Raw genomic sequence first — 13537 nt, 5'->3', positions numbered from 1 at the left:
AATAAGTGAATGAAACGAGCAATCATTTAAAAACTCTACAATAAAACACAATGTCATATGGTCAAGATGTTTGCTGTATAACTAACATGTGTACTGAGAAGCATTTTTAAATCTGTTTATTGTAGGGTTACATGAAAAATTGAATATCTATAAATACTGCAATTATTTGTATTTATTATGAGATAGGTTGTTCCGCCTATAAAATATGGAAACTGTTGCCAATCAATGTATACTTTTGAGTTTTTAGTCTAGTTGAGGGGCCCAGAGGGCTTTAGTCTCTACAGTCCTTTTTAAGGCATGGAACATTTTAGACTCTATCTGTTACAAAGTGATGGCAACAGCTCTGGTATGTGAATATTTTGTATAAACTATTCAAACATGACCAGATGTTACTGATGCTCCTGTTGTATTTCACAATTGGTGCGGAAAAGGGTTTGCTGGCACCAACGCAGAACAGCGGTGTGGTGTGAAAAATATTAATGACGCTCATGCTGAATGAGTGAGTTGATTTTAAAACGTATTTTGCCGCTGATTGACTGATAATCTCTGTGCTGTGATTAATGACCATACTGTATGAGCATGAAGGACGCTGTCATAGGCTAATCAAGCCTGCAGAATCATTTTCTCATCAATGTCATAATTTATTATATACTGTAGAGTAGTACTTTTGTTTGCTATATGTAAAGCTCTTTTCAGCTCGGCTCAGAATCTGCTTCTTTTGGCAAAGCATGTTGAGGCATTTAGGGAATTTGACTCCAAATACTTAATTTAATGTATGTGCAGTGCACACCTATCACAATACTTACATCATCAACTTATGGTACAATTCATAGACATGTCCTTGATAATGTGCCTGCTTTCCTCTTCCAAGCTCTGGGCATTGCATGATTTCAATACTTTTTTGTTTACAGAGCATGAAGGTTCCTTTTTATTTATTATTTAGGTTGTGTGGTTTTTCCTTGTTCATTGCTCTTTAATAGGCGATACTCAAATGGTCATAAAATGGGACAATATTTACATTTCTGGGACATTATTATTATTATCGTCCAGCAAAAGTCATCATTGTGACAGGCCTACGGTATGAACACAGCGCTAAGAACAGACTACACATATATAGAGCCAAAACAAGGTCAACAAAGCTACACAGAAATAAGCAAACAAAACAATGAGGTATTTTATATATATTTATGGAAGTATATCCCCATGTATACTGGTCAAAATGCTGCTGTTAACTGTATGCAGGGTCACAGAAAGGGCAAGATGGTGTGGGAGTGTAAGCAGAACGCTTTCTGGAATACATATTGTATTCGTAATGTGATCAGGAACAAACTGTAAGTGCATATGGCGGATGGCTGTTTATGTATACACTGTATTTATAAATTACATATACATTTCGTATAATAAACTGTGATATTATCATTTGTAAAAAACTAAATGTATCTGCATGTATTGTTTTATAACATGTTTATCCACTTAAACAAACTCTTAATGACAGTGAAGTAGGAAGAAAGGGTTCTTGACGTTAACTGCTCTGCTGGATGTTAGCACTGGAGGAAGCTTGAAGTTTAGTTACACCTATATTATCATATTACAACTTTTATAAAACGTGATATCCAAAATTGGCAGCAGAAAACTTTTATTGACTTGAGATTTGGTCAGAGATGTTGTAAAGTTAATGAAATACATCACACAATCCAAACTTTGTGTTTCTGGAGGCCAAAGGATAGTGGTATCCAAGATGTATTGTGTTCTCCTTTTAAATGAGTCAGTATTTCTTTGGAGAGGATGGCAAATGTAACCACCTCCTCCTCAGAGAGAGCTGATACACATCACTGGAAACAAATGCTAATTGTCTGCTTTGCTTCCGCTCTGTGCTTTGGGCAGCAAGAGATCAACCTCTGCTTTACTTTCAAAGTCTGTGGCTCTGTTCGAACTTGAATATTAACATAATGCATTTTCGGGAGGTTGAGTATTTCCTCTTAGCTCACATCTTATATTCTGAAATTCTTGCATATGAGTTAGATCTAAGCTTTTCTCGCATACAAAAAAAACACAATGCAGTTTGAAAGACCTACAGAATAAATGTAACTTCATACATGTTATGAATAGTTTGATTGTGTGCTATTTTGAGCCAGTGATAGCATTTCTTATCATAAAATACTGAGGAAATGTGAAATTAATGCAGTGGGAAATATGTGGGTGTTTGGGCTTCTGGGGGACAAGAGAGGTGGTGCCGAGAGATAAAAGAAAATAGCTTCAGATACAGATAAGTATGATAGGAAAAAATAAAATGATGAGGCAGAATAAATCACCGCAATATACAGTATGGTTCAAAAAGTCCCTGAGCTTCTGCCGTCCCTGATGGGTGGCTTCTGAAGGTTTTGTTTACTTTTTCTGTTTAATTTCTCTTTAATTGTGACAATCATCAACAAGACATGCAAACTTTCCCCATCAGAATGCTTCTATCATCTTTACTTTAAATATGTATTTGTAAATTAGGTTGTAAGGAGGTTCAAGTCACATATACAATAACTGTTGTCTCGTTTCCAAGCCATTTTTTATTTGCTTTCTCAATTTAATATCCATTTTACATTGTGTCATCAAAAAGATAGTGACATGGTTTTAAATGTAGTGATGAGCAGACTGTTTGAAAAACTGATCATTTTTTGTTATGTTGAAATCTTGATAAATATTATATTCTGAGAAACATCCTATGCTTCTTTCATATCATTACATTGAGTGGTGTGCAGATGTGTGTCAGTATGTATTAACGCGCTCAATGTTTATCATCAATGCATCCTACCTCATCATACCCCGGCTCCATCTTGAAATGATGAGTCATGGCATGACTGATGCATCAAGTCATGGTTCTCCACCCGGCCAAGCTTTATACAGGACCCTATCGTATTTTTGTCAAATGCTCTGGGGTCCCAAATTCGTTCACTAGTCTGAATGAGAAGCAGCATCCCGCAGCATCAGAGAAGAATTGGAAGCATATGTGTACTAGTACCCATCTTGCAGTTCATTGTATATTGATACTGTAAAGTTATTTTGCAGGAATGCACTTGTTCTGTCATTTTACTCCATGACTTTTGTCCAAAAGCTGAAATAAAAAGAGTAGCATTTAGAAGCTTTTGAATAACAAATTAATAGTGAGATACTGTTACATGTCATTAGTGAGCAGGTAATAGTTGGAACACATTGTGAAAAATATGAAGGGAAATCACTCTTTCTTGATTATAGGGTATAAGGGTTATTCTTTTATAGTAGGTGTTTTCTTATTATAGAGGGGGTAACAATTTGATAAGCACCACCCCCTTAATTAATGTTGCTTTTCCTATCAAACTTTACTTTCTCATCAGCAGCATTATACAGTTTACAATGTTAAATTGGTTACAGCTGCTTAGCCGAGATTCGGCAATGAAAGTCTCTCCATAATATCGAGCTTAGCAATCATTAGGATATCTTTTTGGAAATGTGTATATACAAAGCTTTGACACGGGGAATAGCATACATGAGAAGCTTTATAATATATGAATGAACAGCCAACAAATGTGGTTTGAGATGCGTATTGTAAGCCTTCATCCTGTTTTGCCTGTGAAATGTTGATATCCGTTGTAACTGACTTGAAGCTGCCGCTGTTCTTAGAGAAGAAGCCAAACACAAATATGTTTCAGCCGCCTTTCAAGCCTGCAGGGGTTGAGCCCTTGACGCTCTAAAGATAGATTGTGTGTGAAGTACTTTAAGGCAGCGAACCATACACAAACAAGGTTGCAAAAACATTCATGAATTTATTAAGTAGATTAACAATCCAATCGTTATGCTTGAGATTGCATTTTATGTTATTTCATTTGACATATTGCTGCACCATAAACACTGCATCATTATGCTTTATGTCTTCAAAGACTTTGTGAACTCTCATCAAAATCTACTTTAAGCCAAGAGACAATGTGCTTGGAAACTGGCACCACTGCAGACAGAAAAATGAATCAAGCACTTCCACTCGCATTACATTGACATTAAAGCCCCTGTCACACTGTCCCGAAATTGACACCCGATGGACACACGATAAACGAAATGTTCAAATTCGGCTGTGATCGTAGCAACATCGGGCCATTCGTGAGGGCATCTAAGCCATCGTATGACCGCCGGTGGAGTTTCTCAGGCTCCGGCAGCAACTTCGTGAGCGGCAACTTCGTAAGGCACTCGTGAGGGCATAACAAGATGCCCTCACGATGGCCTTACGAAGGGCAAAATGGACACACAAATTCAACACGAAAATGAACCTTCGCAAGGTCCTTCGGCAATTTTTTGGCATGCCAAAGATTTTGCCACCGCTCACGAAGTTGCTGCCGGAGCCTGAGAAACTCCACCAGCGATCATACGATGGCTTAAGATGCCCTCACGAATGGCCCGATGTTGTTACGATCACAGCCGAATTTAAACATTTCCTTTATCGTGTGTCCATAGGGTTGTTTTATTGCACAACAAAATCATGTAAACAACCCAATTTGTGTTCTGTGAAACTAAAAAGGATATAATATATTATTTTGAAGGCGAGTTGACAGAAAGTTGTTGTTGCTATGGAAACAACATGACGGAGAAAACTTAATATCTTCTACATATAAAGACGGATAAAGTAAAGAACAAAGTCTGAAAATATCAGTACTGTATCATAGTAGGCTACTTTAACATAATTATTTGTGTTACTTTCATTGCAGTTGTATGTCTTAAATGTAATGTAAATGTTGCCTTCGTGTGTGGTTCGGGGCCATCTTCGTGCGAAATTCACAATTCCATATTCGTGTGTCCATCGGGTGTACATTTCGGGACAGTGTGACAGGGGCTTAAAGGTATTTAGCTCTTGCTTTTATCCAAGGCTAATTATGATGAGGGCAGTGAAAATTAGCACAGGCTGATGATAGATCCAATACTGTATACTGTAATGTGGGACCTCTTCTCTGAAAGAACAAATTTAGAAAAATAACAGCTATATCAGATTCAGACAGAAGCGTTCTCGAAGAAGATTTGGCACGAAAAGGGGTGTGAAACAAGTGGGAGTACAGGATGTGAGGCATTTCTTGAGGAGATGAGTCTTTAAGTTTACAAGGAAAGGGAGTTGTTATGCTGTCCTGACTTAAAATGTTCGATTACTCTGGAGTCAGGGGGACTGGACTGGAGGGAGTGAGGACCTGACTTCTAATAACACAAAGTTGAACAAAAGTGGTGGAGTGGTGATTGGATTTGTTTTTTCCGCAGTGTTGGTAGAGTGTGCTACTACCCCAAAATGATGTAGACAGACGTTTTGTAAACCTCATTTTCTATTTACAACAGTTTGACAGCACACAGGGAGAGACTCTCATCCAGATCAGCCACCATCTTGCAGTAAAATGTTTTTTTGTTGTAGTTGCTGTTGAGCCGTGCTTTCCGCTTCAGCAGCGCATTTGAACAAAAGATGTTGTCTTATGCATGCAAATTAGATGGTGTTTTGTTGCCACTATATAAATTGTTGTATTCTGAATGGAATAACAATACATCCGCCCAAAGTAATGGAAGAATCAGACTTCTGTGTTGACAGTAATGACCCATTCCTTGTGATTAATATGGAAAAAGGCAGCATGCAATTAGTGGTCAACTGCAGGGGGGCGTCACACAGGCAGACATCTTAAGGCATTTGTTTCATTGTCTGAAGAGAAAGTTGACACTGAAGAATTAAGTTTTCACATGTGCTTTAATTGACTTTTAGAAAATGATGGCAGTAATTCCAATGTTTCACTGCCCTGTTTTCAGCTTTGAGAGCTCTTCAAAGTCATGTGTTGAGTTGTGTTCGGAGGGATTAGACTGCAACTGATTATATTTGTTGTCAAGTAATCTGCAGAATTATATGCAAGCTGTCAGCAATACTCAAGGAATGGCAATGTGGGTCGCTCCACCACTTTGGTCCAAACTTAAATATCTCGACTGTTTGATGGATGCTCATTACATTTTAGGTGCACAAATTCATGTTCCCTTCAGGATGTTTAATAACAACTTTGGTTAGTTCATAACTCATCTAGTTCAGAATTTTTCAAAGTCAGTTTCAGGCGATGCTCAGTGAATGTTTTTACATTAGTTGATACATTTATCATAAGGAGATCACATAGAATATCCCAACCTAAACGGAAACAACTTCCAACTTCTCACACAGTTAAAACTAAAGTTCTTTAAAAAAATAATATGATGTTTCTAAGAACAATCATTTCAATATAACAGGTTTAAAGGTTGACAAGGTGAAAAGAAACACCTGTCTGACTTCAGTAAGTGCAATATAAAGTAATGTGAAAATCACATCACACACATTTTTTATTTTAGAGCATAGCAAAAAAAAGAAAATACTTGACTTTTCGTGCAGGATTTGCTCATCTTCTATTTGAATAAGTCACCAAAGTACTGGCAAAATAAACTACACTGTACATGTCTGTCAATTTAAGCAAAGGTCTTCCTCATTCGGGTTGGTTGGAAAGTATTACTACTGTAATAATGTATTACTGTATTTACTTCCATCCTTCTCTATATCTCCCTAAATCACATCACCTTGTTGGGCAGCTAGATTTTCATTAACATAGCTACCACGGTGGAGAGTTGGCTGCTTTTCAAATCACATACTTTTGCTTTTAGTCATTTCTGCAGCTGCTGTTCTAAAGTACCGGATGCATAATACATTTGACATACTGTGTATGGGACATACAAAATCCTTTTTCTATATGTAGGTATGGTTGAACTCTGTATACATCCTAGCGCCCAACCTTCACTCAATAATCTGGAGTTTCATTGTGACGCCAGGACACCACCGCAGCTGCAGAAACGGACCAGTTTCTTTCAAAGCCATTTCATTTAAATACCACTTTAATTCAATACTTCTTACAGAATATCTACTCAGACTAAGATGGCAAGCTCCATTCTTTGTGCATCTTGAATTTCAGGGAATAAATTATACAAGATGTTCCTTTTAGAACTTCACAGTCTGAGTTGTTATATTGATTGATTTTTATCAATGGCCTCTCAGAGACATCTCCCTGTATGAAAGCTGCCCATGTTGAGCCTGTCCTGCTGCGTGATCACAGCGCATACCCTTGAACCGATGTAAATGTGTGTAATTATTATCTATTTATGGAACCTCCAACAGGGTCAGGGTTTTGTGTTGCAAAATCCTTTCAAAAACACCTTTTGAATATATGTTTTGTGTACCTTTATGATAAAAAGACTGAGAATGCAACCTTTTCTTAAATAGCTTGGTGACAACAAACAGGTTATGGCTGCAGAGTTAATGTTGCAATGACGTCTTCAGTTTGTGTCCCACCATCCTTAATGATGCCCATCCGCACCAAACACTGTATATGTTCTTATACTGTTTTATGTTGTTGATAGAAATGGAAATGATCAAAACAACACACAAGGGTGTCAGCTGCACCATTTGGTGTTGCAAAGCAGCACAGCGTGATGATTTTGAACCTTTTCGTACTGAAGCACCGGGTGTCCTGCAGTGATGTTAAGCTCAGCACATTTAAGTGGTTTATGAGGATCCTCCACACGCTCTGGTAGTGACATCTCCTTTGATGACCCCATACAAATGTGAGATTGTAAACAGAGGAGCACATCTTCACTGCTTCTGCTGAGTCTTTCAATTGCTCTGCGATACCATTCACATTCTTCAGATAGCAATCAGCAGCATTAATACAAATTCATTCATTTCCAAATTAATTTCCCTGAAATCTGTGATTCTCAAATAGTTCTCCTCAAAGTTTTTTGAATGAAGAAACTTTTTATACTTTATGGAGAGTATTTATTGTCCCCACTACTGGATAGAGGTATCGCAGTCGGAAAGGTTTGCAGAGATCCCTGCACCGGGGCCTGCAGCCTCCCAGAGGTCTTCATTATAAGAGGTGTAAGTGCCACTGGCTTCTAGTCATCAAGGACTCGGGCTGCTCCTCCCGGGCCCCGGGGCCATTAATGTTTCGCACCACGGAGACTCCCTCCTCACAGTCGAGGGTACAGTACGCAGCAGAGGTGATGATGAAGGGCCTCTGCCTGTTGACCAGAACGTGCTTGAAGCAACCTAGAAGTGATCGTGGCTCGCTGCACTGACTGTGTGTGCTGCTCCCAAACAGAGCCACAGTACAGTCTGTTTGTACATCTGATGGTATCATCAGAACAGAGAGTATTGCTCTCAAAAGAGAAATAATAGACAGTGGAAATAAGGGCTCATTATAATTGATCATCAAGTTAATAAATCAGTAGTATAATTGTGTGTTGATAATATATATATATATAAATATATATAAATATATATATATATATATATATATATATATATAAATATATATATATATATATATATAAATAAATATATATATATATATATATAAATAAATATATATATATATATATATATATATATATACACAGTATGTAATGGCAAAATAAGGAACATTATTTCAGTGCAGACGGCCTATAACGTTTAACTAGCATGAACATGTATGTAACTTCAACATCTGTGCAGCCTTTGGTACAGCTGTCTAATTTTTGTAATATTTAAATTACCTAAATTGCCGGCTGTGACTGTAAATAATTGAATTTTGTATTTTCTTTGTGAAAAACCCCAGGTGTGGCAGTGTGGCGGCAGTGTTGAGGTCCTCCCTTGCGCTCGTATCGCCCACATAGAGCGCGCTCACAAACCATACACGGATGATCTGACGTCTCACGTGCGGCGAAACGCTCTCAGAGTGGCAGAGGTTTGGATGGATGAGTTTAAAAGCCATGTCTACATGGCCTGGAACATTCCTGTGGAGGTAAGCCAATCATGTATTTTTAAACAAATGCAAGTCACAGATCTTAAGTCTGACATTTGATGAGTTGGTGAATTTGAAGTTGTATTCACAGTACCACATTGTCCATGTCACTGGCCAAAATCTGTGTGTAGTCCCCTTCATAACCAATGCGTACATGCTTTGGTTATGAAGGGGACTACAGGGTGAAATCTAATGATGTTGAATAACATCACTAATATTATTCATTAACAATCATAAGCATTTGCACAAACATTCACAATTTCAAATTGTATTAAATGTTTTCAAAGTGACTCTAAAGTATAATAAGCTTCTCATTTGGATTTGACGTTCTTTATTAATTGTGTGTAATTCGGTCTTTACTAGATTGGTAATAAAAAATATATTTTGACAGGAAACGTAGAGAGATGTTGAAGTTATTTTAAATGGGACTAATAATTCCAGCGGTATTTGCCATTCTTTAGTAATGAAAGAGTATTCTGCTCATTACCAAAGGAACATTTTAAATGCAGTTTATTCTGGGACAAGGAACATAAAATCTTATTTATCACATTAAACCTATTTGATTATAGGTCAAACTGAAAAGAAAATAGTGCCTCAAAAAATCACAAAGTAGTATATCATCGCAAAGTTATTTTGGTTTCACAGAGGTGAAACGGTGATCGCTGAACTGCAAAGAGCAGCTTTTTCGCAATTTATCTCAAATTGACAGAAAGTAGCAGAAGGTTTTTTTTTTTTTCACCTATTCCCATGTTTTGCTGTTGCATCCTTTTGCGTCATTATCCAAGGGGAGCATTTGTACAGAAGTCAAAGTAAGATGGGGAAAACAATTATGCACAAATGTGAATACAGATGAGACCGTCATAAATGTACAACACCGGCAGGCAGCTCCGCTCAGCGGCACCGAATCTAAATGTCACGGGGTGAGTGTCATCTGTTATCAGCTGCGCTCCTCCCATCGCAGATGTTCAGTGGAGTAAAGCATCTGACAACTCCAGAAGGCTCTAATGAAATGATGTCTTGTTTCTGACAGGATGGCCTGCATTTTATATGTGCCACATAATAAATACATATGTTATATGATTTAATTAAATGTTCTAAATGGAGACATATAAGCAGTTAGAACTATAATTAAAAGTTATATAAAGAAACCGCCTGGATTACAGCTGCGACTTGAGATCAAAAAATAATACAGAAAGACAAATTAAGTAAACAGGAAAACGTGAATATAATTAATGGTTTAAAATGATGTATTTTATCAGCAGAAATCCAATCAGTTTATTTAAACCTCTTTATTTGAAGCTTTATTGTCTAATTTACGAGGTTGAATAAAGACAGTGTTAACAAAAGTACAAAATGTCTCCCTTACTGATACAACATACATATGCTGCATGCTGCCATGTCTTTCTGTTACTGTTGTGTTTGTGTTGTCAGAAGATACTCATTTTTATTTGATCTTGAACTGGATTTAGTCAATTAATGTAAATAACCGCATTATGTCGTCTTATGTTAAATGTAGCATCCCTCAAAGGCTAAGTCAAATGTTTGCTCACTGTAGCTTTTTTTTCCTTCTCCTGCATAATCTGTTTGGATATGCAAATCCACGTTTATGAATAGATGAACGTCTGCAGGCAATTCATTCAGTCAATAATGAGGCGTTTAACAGAGTCTGTACTCAAGAAGCATGAAATGTAGCCTCGGCTTTAGCTGCCTGAATGAACTACACCGCAACATTGTCAGTGGTTTCTTTTGATGGTAAAGATCTAAATACTACCAGTGTTCATATGAAGTTAATCTGAGGTGACTTTGTCATATGTTACATTACATTGCATTTAGCTGACGCTTTTATCCAAAGCGACTTACAATACGTGCATTCGACCAACAAGATACAAACTTGAAGAAAACAGAATCATATAAGTACATCAGGTTTCATAGAGCAAAAACATTTCAAGTGCTACTCAACTGGCTTTAGATAAGCCAGTCCTTTATTAATATATAAGTGCTTTGTTAGCAATTATTTGTTAGTAATTCTACAATGTTCTGAGTGCAGCATTTTCAGATACTTCAGCTTTTGTGTTTTTTTAAAGAGAGGCATCAGTGTAAAATAATCTGATCAGATCCTTAATTTAGGTAGAAGTACCAATAACACACTGCACTGCATTTAAATGTATGTTTTTTTTTAACCCAGGACTCCGGGATTGATATAGGCGATATCTCTGAGAGGAAGGCTCTAAGGAAGAGGCTGCAGTGTAAAACTTTCCGATGGTACCTGGTCAACATCTACCCTGAGATGAGGATGTACAGCGACACCATCGCATACGGAGTAGTAAGCCGCCTCCCTCTTCATCCCTAATGCAATTCAGCATCTGCAAGAGCTAAAACGAGTCTAGCTGTGCCTGAGCAAATCATTTTAATCCCTTGTGTTGAAATCTGGGCAGCTGCTGTCAGGAGCAGAAACAGTTCACAGAGAGGAGGTTTACTGCAGCAACTTTGACTTAAAAAATAAATGTCTGCAAGTCTAATGTGACAGATAGATCGAATTACACTCACTTTATATATAGATGTAGTGTTTCCTACTTGATAATTGTATTTGTTTCTATTTGCCCATTTCTGAATATTCTCAATCAGCTTTATGTCCACGGTCCTCCCACCTCTCATCACTGTGGTGCGCCCTAATACACTCTGACACACAGGCCTCAGTACTATGGCACTGCTTTCTATGTTGTATGGAGGTTTTTTTTGATAACAAACGGATGGATGGATGTAGCGAGTAATTAGGATGACCTCATTACATTCATTTCTCCGAGTTAGTTGACCTCATTATTCTACGTTTGCTACATGCATTTGATGGGCTAGTCAAGCGTTGTGGTTTGAGGAGTCGTTACAGGCATCGCCACTTGCATCGATAAAAAACATTTTTGTTGACATCTCTAAAGAATTTGTTCTTATCATTCTTCTACTGATTTTTTTAAAATTGGTAAAGAGAGATGCAGGTGGAGGCTAGCTGTCAAATCTGAAGGTTATTATGTCAGACACGCGTCACATGACAGAAGCTCTGAATGCAGTTTTACTTGAAGCTAATGTTGCCCCCATAGGTGACACTGTGCATGTTTATTATTTGTGTAGTGCCTGTGGCTTTACTGATGATCAGAAAGAGGTAGACTTCTCCTCATCAATTAGGAGCTGAATTAAACCCTGTTTAATAAACCTCTGTTCTTCTGATCTGCTGTCTTTACCTAACACTCCCCATGCAAACCACTATCCCTCGAGCTCCCTGTGGCGCAGTTTGTATCTCACAATCAGAGCTTTGCCGTTAAGTGTTATATTTTCTATTATTGTCTTTTCATATTTGTATTTCCTTTATGTACAGTTCTTTTCAGGCATATCAACATTTTAACTTCATTTTAGCCCATCAATGTTTAAAGATGTTTAATATCCATTTTCCAATTTGTAAGCAACCATTGTCTATTACTTTAACCTGTGCCTTTAAAACACATTATATACCCAAATCTCTTTAATCATCTAGTTGTAAAGCCCATTAAAACTTGGCTTCAAATTGTTCTTCTTAAATGTTGAACATGTATAAAAACCAAGGGAGCGGGGGAGGTAATAAAACATATTTAGGTATTATTTATTAAGAGTTTAACAACCAAAAACTCAACTGATTTGCTTTGTCAGGACTTTGTGTGCCCGCCATATCATATCATGAAATAAGGCAAAGTGTTACAATAGAGTTGAAAATAAGAGTCCACGATTAATTTGAACTGAAAATAGGTGCAACACATTCAAATGATCTACTTGTTCTTAAGAAATAGTTTTGAGAGCATATTATATATTATTATCTAGTAGGGGTGTAACGGTTCACAGAAGTCACGGTTCGGTTCGTACCTCGGTTTGGAGGTCACGGTTCGGTAAGGTTCGGTACAGCAAGAAAAAGCAAAAAAAAGTCCCAAATGCATAATTCTCTTTTTTTAATAATGAACTGTATTAAACAGTTAAAAACAAACCATACACAGTACACTCAGATGGCCATATTATCTATAATGGCTGATGTCAAACAAAAATGTTTCATCAAGCTGTAAAACTAAAAAGAATGTCTTGAAAATATGACATCATAAATAATAAGAAAGTGTTTCAAGAGCGCAAAGTCGTTGAAAAACATATGCCAAAAGCTTCCGTTATTTATTTTGGTCTCTCGGCTCTCATGTCTATTGGCTTATTAAAAACAGAGGGGATCAGCTGTTGAACTGCTGTTGTCTTTTGCCGGGCTCCGGTAAATCTGGGTGATGCCTTCTGATATGATTTAGCATGTTTGGCGTGTGTTACCATTAGCATACCGCACCACTGTAGAACGGCGACACACCGTCCTCGTCCGATCCACCACTCGTACACTCCATCGTTATTGTAGTCCACAAGGAACCCGAAATGTTCCCACACAGCTGATTTAAAAGAAGCAGGTGGGTTCTAGCTCCTGTGTGTTATCTGAAATCGCCATACTAACTTTTCTTCTTCTTGTATTTTGTTCGTTTTGTTGTTGTGTTTCTTCTTGTTCTTCATTTGTTGTTTAAGGGCGGCTGGCAAACAGCTTTTAGGCGCAATACCGCCCCCTGGATTATATATAGTGTAGTGGATACTGCCCTGAATGACAGACTTTTTTCCCACTCATAAAAAAAAAGGCGTATTCGTCGTGTGACTGCGTGTGCCGAACCGTG

At 37.5% G+C, this 13537-nt stretch overlaps 1 protein-coding gene across 1 annotated transcript in view; it reads left to right on the top strand.

Annotated features, from left to right (window-relative positions):
- galnt18b (UDP-N-acetyl-alpha-D-galactosamine:polypeptide N-acetylgalactosaminyltransferase 18b) overlaps nucleotides 1–13537 on the top strand; it is a 97758-nt gene that overhangs the window by 67302 nt on the left and 16919 nt on the right. Inside the window, exons 7-8 of the mRNA XM_034197026.1 lie at nucleotides 8643–8828; nucleotides 11014–11151. Of these exons, the coding sequence (XP_034052917.1) occupies nucleotides 8643–8828; nucleotides 11014–11151 (324 nt within the window). The remainder of the gene's footprint in view (nucleotides 1–8642; nucleotides 8829–11013; nucleotides 11152–13537) is intronic.

The sequence above is a fragment of the Gymnodraco acuticeps genome, unplaced genomic scaffold (genome assembly GCF_902827175.1).
Source record: "Gymnodraco acuticeps unplaced genomic scaffold, fGymAcu1.1, whole genome shotgun sequence".
NCBI classification, from domain to species: Eukaryota; Metazoa; Chordata; class Actinopteri; order Perciformes; family Bathydraconidae; genus Gymnodraco; species Gymnodraco acuticeps.
The sequence above is the reverse complement of the archived record's forward strand: the minus strand, read 5'-3'. Positions and strand labels throughout refer to the sequence as shown.